Genomic DNA, 19,263 nt, shown 5'->3' on the forward strand with positions numbered 1-19,263 from the left:
TCCTGTTGATGCCTCTCCACAGAACTCCACTAAAGATGTTGTGTGAAAGCATGAAGAGGCAGATAATTTCCAGAGCCTTTTATGGATGTAAGTGAAGCTTCTTATATCTGGCCCATGTGGTGTCCATATGCTTATCTAAACAACATGGGATGTTTGGCTTAGAAAGCAGTCTGACCCCAAATTCAGGGCAGTAGAGTGGATGTGACTCCAGTGTCAGTACTGTGAGTTTTGTGCTGGCAGTGGGAGGAGTGATGCACAGTGAAGACAGAATGTGGTTTTACATGGCAGCGTAATGCAGAGCTCGGACATTGCTGGTCTCTGTCAGATCTGTTTAATCTTTGCTGTGATCCCCCATTCTCACGCGGCGCAGTGCGAGCTCAGTGCAGGCAGGACTGTCCTGGGGATCCCCAGGCTGCCCTCAGGCAGGGCTGTGTGGCTGAGCTGCTCCCTCGGTGTCCCCGCAGGGCTGGCGCACTGCCGGCACCTGTCCACGGTGCGCACGCACCTCTCGGCGCTGGTCAACCACAGCATCGTCCCCCCCGACAGACCCGCCAGCGCCGCCGCCGGCCTCACCAAGGAGGTCTGGAGCAAGTACCAGAAGGACAAGAAGGTCAGTAACACATCCCCTTTGTGTCTGGTGCACGGGCTCCACACGCTGCTGCACTGGGCAGGGAATCACCTGGAATGGGCCCCAAGAAATGTTAAAGGTGTTGGACCACAAGGTCGCTTCTCAGCTAGTGAGAGTGAGTCGGTTCTTACAGTCTCATCTCTCCTTTGCTTCTCTGATGACGGCAAAGATATAAATTAATATCAAAGCAACTGATCTATTAGATTGTTTTCATGGAGGGCATGACAGCTTATATTAGACTGGATTTGAGCTAAGGCCCTAAAGGCTTGAATCAAGCTGCAGACTTTATTTAGTGCCCTGCATGCATTTCAGTGTCTCTGTACTCGGTGTGAAGTGACTCTGAGTGTAGCTGAGTTAAATACAGATGTATTGCCTTCAACACCTCTTTCTCCTGGCCGCTGTAGAACTACAAGGAACTGGAATTACTAAGAAGAGTTTACTATGGCGGGGTCCAGCATGAGATACGGAAGGAAGTGTGGCCGTTCTTGTTAGGTCACTACAAATTTGGCATGGCCAAGAAGGAGATGGACCAGGTAGGCACAGCTTCCACGGAATCTGAGTTACATTTGCAGAGTTTGTTTTCTGGATAGCAACCGTTGGTCTTTATTACTGTTTAATATTCCCAAGGGAAAAGCACTACTGAAAACATTAGCAACACATGCAAGCAGAGGGGGTTTGATACCATGTTTTAATGTCTGAAAGTCACTAAAATGGGAGTTCTTTCTTTCTTGAAGTCAGGGAACCTGCATTCAGCTCTCCTTATGGCATGCATGTGCCCTGAGCACACCCTGTGTCCACAAATTTGTTGCTTATAAAATGGGGAGACATTGACATTTGGGAATTTTACTCAGTGCTGTCATTGGTTGCAGTGACAGCACTGTTCTCCCTGACTGAGAGAATGGGATGTTCTCCCCTGCAGAGCCACAGGACTGCAGCAGGACCCTGCCCTGTGGGGAAGGTCTGGATTGTGTATGGTGGTAAAACATTGCTTTTCTGTGACATCACCCAAATGTTGGCTGAACTGGATAGAACAGTAATGAGGTTTGCCCTGGAATATAATTAACACATTAATCTGCTTTTCAGTTAGTGTTATTGCCAGGGAGGTAGCACTCATGCAGTAGCTGATTCTGTTCTGGATTAAATTGATAAGGAGTGGTTTATATATCAAAACATTTGGCATTTGCTGACTCCCAATTACTTTATATGCCAGGGGGTAATTTATATCCCTGTGAGCACCTGCAGAGCAGAAGGGCAGCCTGACCTCGAGCCTTGCCATGGGCAAATCAGTGTCTTGCAAATGGGGCACTTTATAAGCAGCTCTCTTTTTACTAAATATTGCTGTGGCAATTTTAGTTGTTTGCCTCCCAATAATCTTTAAAAGCCAGTTCTGAACACAGATGGAGAAATAGAGCCCTTCACTGTTCAAACTGGGTCACAGTCCAGACTCTTCCCCCCCTGAATCCAGTCATCATAGTAGATTATAGATTTTCTGGCTGTAGTGTGTACATCAGGAACTGCTCCATTCTTTTTTATCTCAGATTTTCAAGAAAGGCAGGATATTGGAGGTTTCTTGCATAGATTGCATTTTGCTTGTCTCTGATCTCCACAGGTATATGAACAACCAGATTTATGATGCATGTTTAGAAATAGAAGGTATGTCTGGAACTGAACCAAAGGACCCAGGTGCTTAGTTTTTAGAGTGGGAGATGTGAAGCCATCTCTCATGGATGCTAGCCCCAGCTTCAAAGGTAATGTGTATAGCTAGAACACAGGAGATTTGACAAGATAAATACTGGAGTCTGTGTGATAGGAATTACAGTAAATTCATACAGAGATGTTTCAAGATAGAAAAGATCTGATTTGCAGAACACAGGCTCCTAAAGAAGATTTTTCTCCCTGAGTTTGTACCCTACTAATCCAGGGGTGCTCCACACTTAACCTGGAATTGTAATGAGCTACTCAACACCAGTAGTAAACAAGAGTGATGACTGACTCCTCAAAGGAATGGGCTGTTGGAGACTGAAGCTTTACACTGAGTATAGGAGTCTGTTAAATGAGTGACATGAAAACAGTCCTAACACCTGCATGTATAGGAAACGCATTGTGTCCCTAACTGAAGTCATTGCAGGTGATTTATCATCTTTGCTTTCTGATAGTATTTTTGCACTCCCAGATGTGGCTGTCCTCCAGCCCTCCACTAACTGTTGTATTTTATGATTTATGACTCGACAGCTACCTCAAGTGACAAATAGCCTGCAGCTCTTAGCATGAACGCTCGGGTAGCAGCTCAGCCAGCGGAGCGCGGAACCAGGAGCCAGCTCACGATTGTGGTTTCTCTTCAGCTCTTGACAAGTGACAGAGTAGTAAAATTGCTACATGTCCCTTAATAGCTCAAGGGGGATTCTGTGGCTGTCTTTCAAAAGAGAAAGCCACCAGTGGCAAAGATCTGTTTTATTCCTGTGGTGCCCAGTGCAGGAGGATCTGGCCATGCACAGTGCAGCCACAGGACGGGCTGTGCGAGCTGGGATTCCAGAGTGTCTCCCAGGATCTGACTCTGCACAGGCTGGTGTCTGTAAACCTCTGACCTGGAATTCTTTGCAAGGGCTACGTTAGTGTTGGAACAGAGGAGCTGGAAGGAGGTGTGATGAAATCAGGGATGATGCAGTTAGAGGTGGCACTCACTCCATAGATTGCATCTGACTTCTGTGTGAGGTTTCACATGACATCTTCTGTTCTGTGTCACTGTCACAATGCTGTTGATAGTGTATACGCCTGCTTATATGGATCCTTTCTGGTGCCTGCAGTGTTATTAATTCCCTGCAGTTAATACCCAACACCTGACTACTCCTCTCCAGTCACAGGGATGTGCTGCTGCAGCAGGAGGGCCTCAGCATCCTTTGGGCTTTTCAGCCTGAGACCCTGCACCTGCCTTAGACCTCTTCCTCCTGTTTCGTGCCAGTGCCTTTTGGCAAGGAGGGCAGTGTCTCAGGACGTGTTTCTGTCTGCAGGTGGACGCAGACATTGCTCTGAGGTACCAGAAGGTGATGGCTGAGTGGAAGGCCTGTGAGGTCATTGTGAAGCAGCGAGAGAAGGAGTCGCATTCGGCCACGCTGGCCAAGTTTTCGTCAGGCAGCAGCATCGACAGCCACGTCCAGCGGCTCATCCACAGGGACTCCACCATCAGCAATGATGTAGGTACTCCCTTCCCACTCACCATCTGGAGTGGGCAGTGCACTCAGCATTTGCAGAGGTGCAGCCCCAGGAGGCAGAGACGGAGATTAGCACAGCTCCTGAACTCTGGGCAGAGATTACAGCTGTGGTGCCTCCATGTTAAGAGTGAAGAGCAGCTCTGAATTTTGGGTAGTCTAGAGCTGTTCTTAAGCAGGACATGCCTAAGGGGCTCTGAGGTTCCCCTACGAAGGAAGATCCCCTGTCAGCAGAGGAAGAGCTCTCCTGATCTCTTCCTTGTAGGTCCTTTAGTCAGATCCAGCAGAGAGGAAATGACCACTACTACTGAAGTGTGTGTTTGGTTCTGCATGTCCCAGGTGTTTATATCTGTGGATGAAACGGACTCAGTGGAACAGGACCCCAAAGGGCAGGAGGACCCCGCGCTGACGGCGGTGCCAGCCCCGGCAGCCGTGGAGTTCGACTCGCCCGACTCGGGGCTGCCGTCCTCCAGGAACTACTCGGTGGCCTCGGGCATCCTGTCCAGCATTGACGACGGGCAGAGCGGCTCCTTTGAGGAGGGGGCCGAGGAAGAAGCTGGCACTGAGGTGGGAAGGACTGAGCCAGGCACACCCCACGTGCAGAGAGCCAAGCCAGGGGTGCTGCAGTCCCAGGACTCTGTCTCAGAGGAGCAGCTGTGTTCCCAGGTGGATTATTTAATGGATGTCGCTTCTGTCTGCGCTGCGTCCTACACAGTAGGTCACACCTGAAGTACCATCATCTCTCTTGTTGCTTTCTGAGCAAACACTGGTACTTTTTCAGATAGGATTTAATGAGAGAGAATCCCAAATTAGAACTACACCTGGTGGGATGGTAACTGAGGATTTTTGCATCCAAGTCTTTTTGTCTGGATTTTGAGCTAGATTGGAAATAAGGCAGCAAGAAACATTCGGGTGTTTTTCTTAAGCAGGAGGGCAAGACAAACAATGTGGTACAATTCTAGTGTTACTTAAATCAAGCTAAAACCCCCATCTAACCAAACTGAACCTCAACCTAAATCTAGATTCAGGGTGCCACCACCTCTGTTACTCTTGCTGTCACACAGCAGCATAGTTTTTGCTTCTCTCTGCTGAAGTTATTTAGCTGAAAATAACCATTTGGAAATAGGACAGGCTTGGCACATTCCCCAGTGAAAACAAATGTGGTTTACCTGGCATTTTTGACAGTAATTGAGTATTTCGATGCCCTCATCTGCTTAGAGTATAATTGTACTGTTTCTGGTTTGGTGATTCTCAGTGCAAATCTGCACAGGGTCCTGGGAATGCTGTGAACTTGGCAGATCTAACTCAAACTTCTCTGTTCTAGATAGAGTTATTGGACACTGTTGCCTTAAATTTGCACAGAATTGATAAAGATGTCCAGAGATGTGACCGGAATTACTGGTATTTTACTGCTGAGAACCTGGAGAAACTCCGAAATGTCATGTGCAGGTAATGAGCTTGTAAACACAACTACTTTCACATTTCTGTCACAATCCATAAACCATAAACTATAATAAAATGCAAATAACAGTCAATAAGGATTCTCACTAATGAATTTTAAAAAACTTGGCAGAAGGAGGAGCAGGCAGGATGGCAGGTTAGAACATGGGTCCAAGTTTGGAATGCAGATTTGAGAAGATTTCTCAAGAGACCGACCCTATTTTAGAGAACTGTTCTCTGAATGTACTCTGAGGTTTGGGTTTCTCCTGATCAGGATGATGCCTCCATGCTCTGAGGGCATGCTGTAAAGGTGACAGTGCCTGTGCCCAGAGACAGTGCTGAGGGACACGTGTAAGTAGACAGAAAGTCTGTATCTACAAATCCAGCCCAAATCAAACCAGTGTCTGACCACTGACAGCAGCTGGAAACGATAGAAAGTTGTTTTCCCATCTGGGAATGCAAATTGCCATGAAGGTGGTTCAGCTACACACACTTAAAGCAGAAAGTGTCATGGACTTTGAGACTTGGAAAAGATAGCAAAATTCCACTTAGGGCAGAAGACAAAAGCCAAAAGCGCAGGTTTTCTCCATAGACTGCTGGGCATTTGTCAGCTGTTTTTTCCCAAACCACTGAGATGCAAGGCATGTGTGTGAGGGTTGGCCTCTTTATCCAGGCAGCGAACAGTAAAGAGCTGTGAAATATTCTGGGAAGTGTCAGAAGGTTCTGAGACTCACACCTCCAGCAGCTGCTTAGGATTTGATCTCACATATGGAATCAGCCTTCAATACAAGGATTTCTTCTTTCCACAGCTATGTCTGGGAGCACCTAGAAGTTGGTTATGTCCAAGGCATGTGTGACCTCCTGGCTCCTTTGATGGTTATTCTTGACAATGGTAGGAAGGGTTTTCCTTTGGGATATGTTGGTATCCTTAGTGCGGTCTTTCCTTAGAAACGCTATTTCAGAAGGAGTTGTCTGCATTAACCAGGGCTGAGTCACCAGCAAAATCAAACCTGTGACTCCTGGTTCATGTTTTCTCCACCTGTGGCTGTTGAGACAGATAACATTTACTTTACCCAAGTTAGTAAAATTACTGTGTTCTGGCAGTTGCTGACACTGAAAAGTCAACTGCAGGCTGGATTCTTTGACACATAACTAATAAAAATGGTCCAGAGTCAGGAACCAACCTCTCTTTCATCTAAATCCTGGGATTAAGAGAACAGCAAAGGGGAAGACCCTGTTCTTCCCAAGCCCTGCAGTTCCATTAATTTGGTTCAAGAAGTCCCACAGTTGCCAGCACTGAGTGTCTGCCTTGTCCCTGCAGATCAGCTGGCCTACAGCTGCTTCAGCCACCTGATGAAGAGGATGAGCCAGAACTTCCCCAATGGAGGTGCTATGGACACACACTTCGCCAACATGCGGTCCCTCATCCAGGTGAATCTGGTTTAAGGGTATCTGAAAGAAGACAAGGTTGTGGCAGAGGCTCAGGACTCACCTGATGCCCCAGTGAAGGGCAGGAGCTCTAAGGAGCGGGGTTCAGGTGTGACTTAAGAGCTCGGGAGGAGGAGTTGTAAGTGGATTGTAGAGTTACAGCCTGAGGGCAGAGATGGAGGCACGGTGGAGGGACGTTTGCCACTTGTTGAGAATCAGTAGGATCTTCACCTTGTTGCTTGGACCTTTAAAGTCATGGTGAAGATCAACTGTGACTCCTCAGGCCAGCACTGAGCCAGGGCACCCAGGTCACAGCACTGGCACACACAGTAAAGGGCTGTTCCTGTGCTTATCAGCTGCTCTGACCATCCTCTGGGATGAGGAGCAGAGTGGGAGTCCAGCACCTCTGACCATGGCTGCTTTCAGACCACATCATGACAGCTGATGTTTTCCATTCTAGATTCTGGACTCAGAACTTTTTGAATTGATGCACCAGAATGGAGATTACACTCACTTTTACTTCTGCTATCGCTGGTTCCTGCTTGACTTTAAAAGAGGTAATAATGTTCTGTGCCTGTAGTTTAGAGTTAGAACTGCAATAGCTCTGTGTTTTGGTGTGAGTGTCTGTCAGGATGGTGAATGGCAGCTGGGATCACTGAAGAGTTTGTAGCCAGGAAAGGTTATGCAGCTCTGAGGTGAAACAGCACTGGAATGAGTCTGAGCTTAGAAAGGGGAGCTGCAAATTCCTGCCCAGTGCAAATGCCTGTTTGCTCAAGGTGGTCCCACTCCTGTAAGCTTTGATACCTCCTGTCTAATCCCTGTGATAGCAAGGAGCAGCTCAGCAATAGCTCAGGAGCTGCTGTACTTTGAGTGAGGTGCCTTGTATCGTGTGGGAGCGCCCTGGATCCCAGGATCCTTGCACGAGCACACTCCAGCAGGGTTGGTGCTGACAGGCCCACTGCAGAGCCGAGATACGCCCGGACACACGGTCAGACCTGCAGCCTGTCACACAGCCCTGTACAACACCCCCTGTGCTGCTCTCACATGGTCACTGTGGTTCAGGTACCTTCCTGGGCTTGGCTCTGCACCACCACACCTCCAGGCTCTGGCAGTTGTCCTTTAAAGCCAGTTCTGTGCCTTACGTGCACAAGTGACAGGAGTTGGCTGGAGGAGAGGGGGAGAGGAAAATGAGGAGTCATCAGGTTCTGTTCATGTCTGAGTAAGGCCTGTAGACATTGGTTGGGGGGGGGACATGGTCAGTTGAATAATCAGATGCTCTTGTAATGTTTATTCCCATTCAGAATTGTTGTACGAGGATGTATTTACAGTGTGGGAAGTTATTTGGGCAGCAAAGCACATCTCTTCAGAACATTTTGTCCTTTTCATTGCCTTAGCACTTGTGGAAGTTTATCGAGAGATTATCCGTGATAACAACATGGACTTCACTGATATCATCAAGTTTTTTAATGGTAAGAGCCATTTTGATAGAAAGTAATGAGACTTTGCTCCTTCTCTGGTCCTGAGGCTGTCTGGTGCTGCTCATTTTAAGCTCTGAGTCTCAGTGCTGGGACCTGCAGCACAAGGGATTCATCCACTTCTTCTGTCCTTAATTCTCCAAAACCAACCCCCTGCAACTCTTTGGGATTGCTGCTTGTTACACTAATTAATTAATGCTAATGCTACATGAATAGCAGTGCCAGGGCAGGAAGGTGGTGCTGACAGTTTTGTCTGTGTCTCTTAGAAATGGCTGAGCACCACGATGCTGTGGAGATCCTGAGGATAGCCAGAGACCTTGTCTACAAAGTGCAGACACTGATTGAGAACAAGTGACCATGGGCAGGCTGTCCCCAGGGCCTCGCTGGGAGCCACTGGATGGAGCATTCCTTGCACTGTAATTCCCAATGGCGTTTTAATTGCATCTTCCATGTAATGTAATAAATAGTGAGGAGATGGTAACAGACTTTTAAAACCCAAACTTTCCCTTCACCAGACGAGGCTGGCGTTTGATAGTCCTTGTTACACTCACTTTGTATTTCTAGACAAAATCTTTTTGCATTCTCTATTTCCCTCTCTAGAAGACATCTGTCTTCATCTTTGCGATGTTGAAAGGGGGGATTTGACCTACTGCAACATTTATATTTTGACTTACTGCACCTTTAAAGCCTGGATGCACGTTGTGTGCTCTGCCAGAAGCTGCCATGGAGGCAAGGCCAGGTCCACTGTTGGAAGCATTGGATTGGGTCCTTGGAGGAGCATGGTCCTGGACTCCCTGTCTTTGCCTTGAACATGGAAGAGAATGTGTCTGAGCTCATGTTGCTAAAACATTTGGGTTTGTATTTAGCAGTGATTAAAGTGATAAGGTTCCTGGCTAGGAGAATGGCCTTAAGTTCATGGGAGCAGTTGATGAGCTCATTAGCTAAAACCCCAGTTTGGCCTTGGCTGACTGGCTCACACTGCTCAGTCTTCGTGGCCCACACAGACCTGCCTTTGTTTTGCTTTGCAAACTGACCCTGTGACCACTCCCAGCTGCCAGGACCTGCTCTGTGCTGTTCAGGTGAGCAGGTTCAGCCCACAGACAGGGCTCTGCTCACGCTGGCAGCTCCTGCTCCCTGTGCTGTGCAGAGCCACGGAGTCACATCCCATGGAGAGCAGATGGCAGTGCCCAGCCTGCTCCAGATCACTCACTGCACACTCCTCCTCCTCCCTGCTCTGCAGAGCTTTCTGGGGCGAGTCTCCATGGGATCCTGCAGACACAAACCCGGCGCTTGTCTCTGCGAGCAGGATCAGCCCTTGCCAGGTGAAGGAGCTGGAATTGCTGGGGGGCTCTGAGCTGCTGCTGCAGCCCCTGCTGGGTGTGGGGCCCTGCTGATCCCCAGTCCTAGCAGTGCCCAACCTCCACAGCCTCTGTGGCTGCTTCGCAGTCCCAAAAGTGCTCCAGGTGCATCTGTCCACTTGAAAGCTGAAAAAGTATTTTTAAAAGAATGAGAAGAGTGAGAAAAACCTCCAACTCCCAGAGCCCGGGGAGTGATGGATGTACAGATAATACTGCACTATTTTCCTTTGGTATGCTGGGAATGTTCTGTACAGCTGTTTCACACAACTCCAGTCTGTGAACTTTGCTGTATTTGTTAGAACATTCTATCTGATTGGATTTTATCAATGTTGTGTATTATTTATTTTTGTTGGGAGCAGACTATTCTCTTTATTGCTCAATTATTTATGTTTAAATGTAACTTATGAATAAATACTTATTGTCAAGGCATCCCGTGGAGCTCTTTGGGACCGATTTCTCTCCTCCCAAGGTGATTCCAATGACAGAACAGGGATGAGGCTATCTGGGAGGATAGGACGAGATGTAATTAATGTTTCTCTGATGAGCTGCATGGGCTGTGGTGCTAAAGGCAGTAAGTAGGTCACCAGCAAGTAGACTCCTGAGGTCCTGTAGAGGACTTTAAGGGCAGTTTTAATGTACCCACTTGGCTGAGCCTGAGCCAGCCCAGCCCAAGAACAGAAATAGGCTTATGACAAGTGTTAAAAAGTAAAAGTTTCATCCTGAAATTTTAAGCCTGACTGCGCTGCAGCTGCATTGAATCCAACTGAGCTGCTGGACTTCCAGAAGAGATCCTCCTCCATCACTCCCAGTCCCTGTTCAAACCCCTTAAACTCCTCCAGCTATGCCTCCCCTGCAGCAGGGATGGTCCTTCCTCAGTCTCACCTGGCTGCTTGGCTGCTACTGGCAGTTTTTGAAGTGGTGTTCCAGGTTTTTAGGCTAAATAGGTCTGCCTGGAGATGAGTCTCTGGGGAGTTACGGAACATTCTCCCATTCCACTGTAAAAAGGCCCAACAAAGGCCTCTGTGTGCAGGGGTGGGTGTAGCCCTCCCTCAGCCACTGCTTGTTACAGCTGCTAATTGGGTATTTATCCCTATCAACAAGGATCAGCCCTTTTTGAAGTGCATCCAAAGACATGTTGGCCTAAATAAACTCCCAGTGTCCTTGTGTCCTCTGCATTCACCTGTCTGCATGGTGGGACTGGGGTGGGCAGAGCACCTGAGCACTACAGCTGGGCTTACAGCTGGCTCTTGTCCCTTTGTGCTTCCCACACATCCCCCAGCGGTCCCTTTGCAAAGTCTCAGTAATTTTTAACGCAATTATTTAGACCTGTGGTGTTTCCTCCACCCCCTCTGCCTGAGCCCACCCGGGGGTCCAGCCCCACCCCCTGACCTGCTGCCCCCAATGCCACCATGGGGTTTGACTTGCCCTGTGCTGGATGACCGTCCATGTCCACCACGTCCACCACATCCACGTCCCAGAGACCAGGGACCAGGAGAACCTGGGACTCCAACTTCAGCATCTGCAGGAGAGAGAGCAGTTACACAGGGGGCAGCTCTGGCCAGGCTGTTCAGCCCATCCCTCCTCGCCCTGCACAGCCCACAGCACAGGACAGGGCCCGACTGCCTAACGGGTGGGAGAGTCCCAGCAGGGAGGGTCCCAGGCATGCTGCTGCTCTGCTGGGCCTCGGTGGGGCTGGCAGGACCCCTCTGCCCTGGGATGGGCTCTGGCCCGAGTCCTCTCAGCTCAGCAGCAGAAGGGCACATGACAGGGCACCGTTTTCCAAGTTCTCACATATTCCTGAAGCTGCAGAGGCTTTGCTTTCCCCCTGCACAGCGTTGCCAGATCCAGACACACACGGCCCTCGTGAAGCTCTGTGCCTGGTCCGGGTGAGCTCCAGCCCCGCGGATCCGTGACGCACCTGGAGCGGCTGCGATGGCTCCGGAGGGAGGGAAGACATTGGTCTTGGAACTGGGAAATCACAAACAAAGTGAGGGATCTGCATGCAAAGCATAGGGAGGAAAATGCAGAAACCTGTTTCCGATTTCAGTGCATGTTTATTTCAGGTTTATATTTATTTCAGGCAAGTGCTTATTACATGGATATCATTCATGTTGGATACCTAAATTCTGGAGCATGAAGAGCCAGTATTGTACAGCTGAATAGTAAAAATACAATATGTACAAAATTAGTTGCTTTTTCACATAGCAGATGTATCCAAACACATAAAAATCTTTACAGTCTAGTTTGTCAATATTCAGTATTTCAGTAAATTGGTAACACAGTGACACGTCCTCACTGTAAACACGGACTGCACCTGCCCAGGTGAGCGCGACGCGAGGGCTCCTGTGAGGTGCAGGGGAGGGACGGGGGCTCCGGGCCAGCGATGGCAACGACTGGGCTCACAATCAGCAGCTCCAGTGACACATTCCTAACGCGGGGAGCACAGCGAGATAAAATAAATAAATAAATGCTTTAGGCAGGAGGGAGGGAGGTCACATGCAGTGACAGAGCAGGGGGTCCCTGCTCCCACCACAGCTCCTCACCCAGAGATGCCCAGGCTGGGGCCTGACCAGAAGCCAATAAATCATTGGGTGGTTGCAGTCAGTCCCTGGTATCTCGCTCTGTCAAGCCCCACCACACTTTTGGCTCAGGTTGTTAAGGCGTATCCATAAGGCATTCGCACCGGGATCCCGCTGGCAGCACGCGGGCTCTGGCCAGAGCGTTCCCGATGGCCGGCCCGGGGCAGCACCGCAGCCAGCGCGGGCGCCTGTGCCGGCCACAGCAACACAATCTCGGGGAGGACATGCCTGCCTGCCAGCCAGCCAGGAAAAATCTCACAACAGAGACGGCTGGGCTGGGAGTTTGGGGCATGCCCCTGGCGAGCTGTGGTGACTTCTGCACCAGCGCTCCCTCACACTCAAATTCCTATTCACAGCACAAGGAACAGGGTGAATCAATGGGCCTCATCCAGAGCTAGAGCAGAACCAGCCATGCCGTCCTGATGAGGAGCACAATGACATCCCATGGCCCATTCCCACCAAATCCCAGCACAGAACAGCCCTGTCCCCACACCAAGAGTGCAGGGATGGAGGTGAGCAGGGCCTTCCTTCGCTGTTCAGCAGCCCCAGGCAAGGAGCGAGCCAGCCTGGGAACAGCCAAACACAACCTTTGCCAAGACTGCACCCATCCAGTGCTGGGCTTGGGCTGGTACTTTAATAGTTCAAGTTTGGATTATCAAGTTCTGTGTAACAGGGACAGAAGGAAGCCGTGACTGATTCTATCCACAGCCTATTTTCCTTAACACTAAACATCCACTTCTAACAACTGATGTTTCACTCAGGGAAGAAATAACCTAAACATAGTGTTATAATCCATTTTAATCTGTCCCCAATGGTAACAAGGGATGGAAAACAGGCAATAAGTATGAGGGTTTTCCTCTCCTCACCCCCATAGCTTTCAGAATCAAAATAAGATTGAAATGAACAACTGTTCAGAAAAAAACATGCCAAGTCTCAGAGGAGCCTCACCTGCGAGTGCTCAGAGCCGCCCACCCCCATGCACGCTCCAAGGGCCCTACAGCAGGCACGTATCTAACTAAGCTAATTAAGCAAGTGCCTGAACACTGAGACAGGCTGAGCCAAAGTCCTGCTCAGGTAAGCAGAGGTCAACTGCTTCATCTGGCCAAGGCTGCTCACCCTGCTGGGGACACTTGATACCCATCACAGAAAGCAAAGGGGCCAAACAAGCACCGACCACATCATCACATGGGGCAAAGGACATCTTCCCTCTGACCCCTGGCACGTGGGGGGGGTCTCCCAGAGCCCCTTGTGCCCACCCAAACTGGAATAGTTCTCACTTTTTTTTCTTTAAATGCAAAAAACGCCCTCAGGATGCAAACCAGTCCAAAGAGACACAGGCTACATACGAAAACCAGACACAATAAGCCTTGCATTGCATGTCTACAGGAATCTACCAGGCGTGCGTACGGACAACCACACCGACACCGACACAGCAGCGACACCTCACCTCCACCTAAACCACCCAAAGGCATTTTTTTTGTTTCTTTTGTTCTTTTGTTACAGAAGGCCACTTTGAAATAAAACAAACAAAAAAAAGACAAGGAGCCCAACAGCAGTGGCAGCAGCCAGCTCAGTGGGATGATGAACGCTCCGGACACGCTGTGGGCGCCTGGAGAGCAGAGGCCTCTGCCAAGGGCCGTCCCCTTTGTCCAGCTCTGCTCAAGAAACCAAAACCCAGCCGTGCCAGTGGCCAGGGGCCCAGTGGTGACACGGGAGCCCCTCTGGCCTTTGACACCCAGCACTCAGCCCCAGCACGGACAGACAGACGGACACACACGCGCGTGCAGAAAAACCCCGACGGCAGCAGTTTGGCTCCAGCCCTTATTTCCCCATGTGAGATGTGGGTCACCAGCTGCCCCCAGGGACATGCAACCGCTGCCTCTCAGATCCCACTCAAGCAACTGCAGAGAACATGGGAAATCAGATCACTTCCCTTCCTAAGCTAAACTACGCAGATCTGGCTAATTTTTACTGGTGAGGTCAGGAATACATTCCTGTATCTAAAGTGTCAGCGTTAAGAGCTCTTTTCAGAATCATTCTAAAGTAGCAGTTTGGGTTCTTTGCCCTCTGCCTGCACTCCCCTGGCAGGCGAGCTGGAAGTGGCTTTGGCAGGCTCCGGGGCTGCCGCGGGCAGGCTCAGCCCAGCCGGGCCAGCACGAGGCTCCCTGCGGCACCGCTGCCATCCCCGGGGTTCTGTGCCCACAGATCTGCTCAGCTTCAAACACCCCCGGCCGTGCTGGCTGAGCTCTAAGCACAGGTCCAGCTCCTGAGCACCACTCGGCTGTCGGCAGTGGGACACAGAGCATGCGGGCTGCAAGGGCACTTGCCCTCAGCAGAACCATCTCCACTGACAAACAAGCTCTGAGCCAGGTGTGACAGGACAGAAAACCCTCTCAAACTACAATGTAGAAACTCCATTTTCTATTGTTTCTGTGGTATGGTTACCAATAACTAATATTATTCAATAACAGAAGAGATTTCTTGTAAACTTCATATTTATTGATTTTTTGGGGGACAAATTAGATCTTATGAATCCCCAAGTGTACATATATATTTATATATAGCTTTCTCCATAGGGAAAACATGTATCAAAGGAGGAGAGACATTCCTAAAGTGCCCCTTATCATACAGTACTGAACGGGATTTCTAAAAACATCAGTGTAAATCCAAAGGTTCTGAGCAAGAATAACAGAGGTGGAGAAGAAAGGGCTGTGGCTGCTCTTCTTCCCACAGACTAGAGAAAAGTTGGCTGACTTTAAAAAACAAAAAGAAAAACCCCAAAGAAATGTTTCTGGTAGCCCTGTAAAAGGCAGATGAGAACAGGGGTACGTAAGACATCTGGAGCAGCTCACAGGGCTGGCCAAGGGGGATGTTCCTAATGGGGAGGCCAACACCTGTGAAGGGGATCAGACACACAGCATGGCACAACTCCCAAGGGAAAGAAAAACTAGCCAAGATACAGGACTGGGCAAAGTAGGGCCACTTTTTGCACTCTAAACTGTAAGGGAGCAGAAGATGAAATCAGCAGCAGCCCTGTCCATACAGCACAGGCCATTCAATAACCCATCAGAAAGCTCATCTCCCTGGGGCTCAGCCAATGCTCCTGCACTGAGCCCATTCTCAACCCAGCTCCTTCTTCTCTCCTCGGAGGAGATTTTGTTATTTTGTGAGTTGGAACAGTAAAAAGAGGCAGAAAAACACATCCTCCCCCTCCTGATGCCACTGCAGAAGGCAAAGCCACACAGTCCCTCCTGGGAAGGGAGGTGATTCTGCTGCACATACTCAGCTTTGAGGAGCTTCTGATGAGGAGCAACTGACCCAATAGCCAACCCTACCTCAAATACCAGCACACAACGGCCTCCTTGGGAAAGCACCTGCAGGGACAAAGGACAACCAAGCCCTGGCAATTCTGGGAATCCCCCAGTGTTACTGGTGCACTGGAATGAGAAAAACCATCTGCTTAAATACGGTTTTAGGATAAGAAATCCTTCAAGGTTTGCCCATTCTGCAGGAGCTGTGCTGGTAGCACAGCCAAGAGCTTCCTGAACTCAAGGATACATGAAAGAAAAATAAAACAAGTGGTAACTGGGGCTTTATAAACAGACTTTACACAGTTCCCAGTGACACCTGCTCAGAAGGCACAATCACCCCTGAACTCTGCAGTCATTTCTCCTGCCTCCAGATCAGTTTTAACTGGGGACAGTATGGAACAGGCAGATGTTCTCAATTAAACCCCTGACGCTGTTCACAACAGTCCTCAACAGGCTGAAGTCCTGCTAGAGTCAACAGGTCTTTTGGGCAGAGTATGGATGCTGTTCTCCTGCAGGAGACCTCGCCCCACGCTGGATGCAGCCGGGCGCAGAGTGAGGAGCGATGGCCCAGCTGCCCTGACCTCCTCCTCCTCTCCCAGAGCTCCAGGGCACATGCTGGGACCATCCTCCCATCCTGCCCTAAGAGAACAGCTGCTGGCTACAGCAGCATTTTGCCTGCAGTAAGGACTGTGGAATACTTGTTTTAAAAAGAGGAAGACAGAATGGAGATCATTTACAGCAGTAACTACGCACACAGTGCAAGGACCAGAACATTCAGCCAGCAGCTCAACATGTCCTAAGCAGCCTCCCGGGCAGGTACCAGCAGAGCCAAACAGCATTCCTGCTCTCCTGGCTCTCTGGGATTTGCCACTGACCTCAGACAGGTCTGCCCCAACCACCGGGAAGGGGGAACAGGAGGGTCCTGAGGGATGAGGGTTCTTTGGTGCACGTCTCACTGTCAGACACGAGCTCTCACTGATCTCCTGCAGCAAACCCTTATCCTGCATAAGGGAAGATTGCTTCCCTGTCAAAGGGAACAAACCTGTTCGAACTGCCTGCGCTCTGGAAGGGAACCACATCCCCATTTATCCCTTTCCGAACCCACCGGCTCCCACACCAAAGCGTGGTCAGGACAGAACAAACTAACAAACATCAACCCATGCAGCAAATCTACCTCATTTCTCTTGGTCTTCTTGTCCCAGGTTCCATCCACCAGGCCACAGAAACGCCCTGCAAGCTGCCAGCACAAAGCACGTGCCTCTGCCAAACAACAAACCCGAGAGACCTGGGGGGGCTTGGACCGGTAAGAGGGACCCTGACCTGGGCCATGCCATGCACAGAGATCTGAAAAATCAATTATTGCATCAGCAAACCAAGCCAGACAAAATACAAATTCCCCCAAAACCATCCAAACAAAGCATTGTCAACCATTAAAATAATAAAAAACAGTATTTTTTTGACATAGCTATAAAAATCAAGTCATTTATAAAATGGCAACAAATCAAGTCTGGTTGTGTATTCTTTTTCCTTTTATTAGACAGGACAGAGAATTTCCTTAAAATGCCATAACAAGTCACAGTGATTTTAGATGGTTTTTGAAATGTAATATATCGATGGGAAATACCTTTAACATGGTTTGACTCGTGGTTTGTTGTTGGGGTTTTTTTGTCACTGTACTCTGGTCCACCAAACCATCTATCTTATAGTTTCTTGTTTAGAGAGGACACTCTGTCTTCTTCCTCCAAAAATGAATTTTGTCTCATAATCCTGCAAAATAATCAACCTTACAAAAGGCCTTCAAATGTTATATTTATATATATATATGTATATACATATATATACACACACATACACACATATATATAAATATAGACTTCTATGATTTTTTTTTTTTCCCATTCTACGCAATGTCTCGATAAAGAGATCAGCAATTTTTATTCTACAAAGAAGCAACACGTAAGAGGGCAAAATTAAAGTCTTAAGAACATCATATCCATAGTTCACTCATTACACATAAAAGGAAAAAAAATCACCATGAACAACTGTCTTTGAAGTTTCTCAGATTAGCAACTCCGAGCGCGGAGCGGCCCCGTCCCGGCGCTGGCAGCAGGCTGGGCACCGGGCGGCTCAGGACAGCCCGGCCCGGCCACTCTCGGCATTCCTGCGCCTCCCTCCCGCCAAGTCGGACGTGGTTGGAATGTATGGAGTTTCCTTAGGAAAGGTTCCCAACAAAGACCTCGCTGTCAGACCGTCCCCTCTAGGCCAGCTTCAGCGTGCTCACCGGGAACGACGGCATGGTCACCATAGTCACCGGGTTTAGGACCGTCTGCCCAACCAACTGCGGGTGATGGACAACTTGGGTTCCTACGGCCGGCTTGGCCATCACGGCCGGCTGGCCCAGGCTCGTGGTGCCGTTCACTTGCTGGTGCGAGATGGTGTGAGCGATGTGGCTCACGACGGGCTGGCTGACGGCCACGGGCTGGGGGTAGATGGGCAGCTGCGGGCCCAGGTGGGCCATGTGGTTGATGGTGGCCGGGTGCACAGTGATGTGGCCGATGGGCTGAGCAGCAGTGGTGAGTTGCACGGGGCTGGATGTGGAAGGTGCAATGTGAGCAATGTGCTTGGTCTGTGGACCCTGAATGACGTGGTTGACAGTCTGGATGACCGAGGCGTGGGTGGTGGCGGTGTGGGCGATAACAGTCGATTGCACGGTCGAGGCCGCCACGATGTGAGTCTGTGCAGGGACGATCGCCTGCGGCGGGACCAGTGCTTGTGTCTGGAGGGGGGGCTGGGCGTGGGGCTTCTGCTGGATGGACACGTGCGGGGGCAGGACCGTGGGGAGGGGGGAGCAGCATTGGGGGGGACGGTTTTCAGCAGCTCTGGGTGCTGGCGCTGGGTGAGTTTTGGTAATGAGTTCACTGGCCTGTCATCTTCCATATCTTCATCCATGTTGTCTTCACCCTCTGGAAAACATGAAAGGAAGAAACTCCCATAAAAAAGCAAGCAGAGCATGAACTGGACCAACAAGCCTCCCTAAAAGGCAGCCATCAGCAGAAGAGATGAGCAGGAGGCATCACTGAGCTACAGGCTGGTGGCACAATGGCACAGCACAGCACAAGGGCACAGCATTGCACAGCCCTCTCCTTGCTGCCTGTGGGCCAAGGACCTGGATCCAGGCAGGTGTGACAGCTCAAAGACCCAGCTAGAGCAGGGTGCTCCCAACAGGCTGGGAGGTCTCACCGGGGCAGGCGAGGGGAGCACCATGAGCAGAGGCCAACAGAAAGCACCTGGCTGAGCTCTGTCTGGGCTGAAGTGGGCTCCTTCTGGGAAGAGGAACAGGGTTTCCTTTCCTGGCCAGTTGTTCCACTGATCGGCACCACCCCTTCTGCTCCCAGAGCAGGAAGGAAACAGCCAAGGAGAAACACGGCAGCAGGTCTCTCGTCTGGTTCTGGAAAATGGACTCTTGTCCAGTCCAGGAAGTAAGGAAGCAAAGCAGGAACATGCTGGTTCTGAGATCAGGAAGACAAGCCCGGCACCCTGCACTGCCTGCTCTAGTGCCAGCCATGCAGCAAAGAATAAAAATCTCAGAAGATACAGAAGCAGCAGGAACACCAGGGAAGACACTTCCCCTCCACAAGCTCTGGCTGGCAGCAGCTTGATGCGGTCACTTTTGGCAGAGGCCACTGCAGAGGGAACAGCTAGCACTTCTAAGGACAAAGCACTGCTACTCCCAGCTTCCATCAGCCTACACCTGGAGCCTGCTCCTACCAGCAGAGATGATGAGCCTGAACGAGAACCTGTGGTATCATCTGCCTGGCGTGCCAAGAGCAAATGCTGC

General features: G+C 49.9%; 2 protein-coding genes across 8 annotated transcripts in view; one reads left to right on the forward strand and one right to left on the reverse strand.

Annotated features, from left to right (window-relative positions):
• Positions 1–10,701, forward strand: part of SGSM2 (small G protein signaling modulator 2) — a 39,604-nt gene extending 28,903 nt beyond the window's left edge. For 5 of the 7 annotated variants that reach the window (XM_039562665.1, XM_039562667.1, XM_039562666.1 and 2 more), the window contains 11 exons: positions 23–87; positions 465–610; positions 1,033–1,161; positions 3,637–3,819; positions 4,174–4,548; positions 5,159–5,283; positions 6,084–6,166; positions 6,596–6,705; positions 7,163–7,259; positions 8,004–8,171; positions 8,444–10,701. In XM_039562665.1, coding sequence (XP_039418599.1) covers positions 23–87; positions 465–610; positions 1,033–1,161; positions 3,637–3,819; positions 4,174–4,548; positions 5,159–5,283; positions 6,084–6,166; positions 6,596–6,705; positions 7,163–7,259; positions 8,004–8,171; positions 8,444–8,532 — 1,570 coding nt within the window. In that variant the 3' untranslated portion in view covers positions 8,533–10,701. The remainder of the gene's footprint in view (positions 1–22; positions 88–464; positions 611–1,032; positions 1,162–3,636; positions 3,820–4,173; positions 4,549–5,158; positions 5,284–6,083; positions 6,167–6,595; positions 6,706–7,162; positions 7,260–8,003; positions 8,172–8,443) is intronic. The other 2 variants (XM_039562669.1, XM_039562668.1) reach the window with 2 other exon arrangements.
• An 868-nt stretch (positions 10,702–11,569) lies between these two features.
• MNT (MAX network transcriptional repressor) overlaps positions 11,570–19,263 on the reverse strand; it is a 35,535-nt gene continuing 27,841 nt past the window's right edge. The window contains 2 exon segments of the mRNA XM_039562672.1: positions 11,570–18,255; positions 18,258–18,388. Coding sequence (XP_039418606.1) covers positions 17,683–18,255; positions 18,258–18,388 — 704 coding nt within the window. The 3' untranslated portion in view covers positions 11,570–17,682.

Source organism: Corvus cornix, chromosome 19 (assembly GCF_000738735.6).
Source record: "Corvus cornix cornix isolate S_Up_H32 chromosome 19, ASM73873v5, whole genome shotgun sequence".
In the NCBI taxonomy this organism is placed as follows: Eukaryota; Metazoa; Chordata; class Aves; order Passeriformes; family Corvidae; genus Corvus; species Corvus cornix.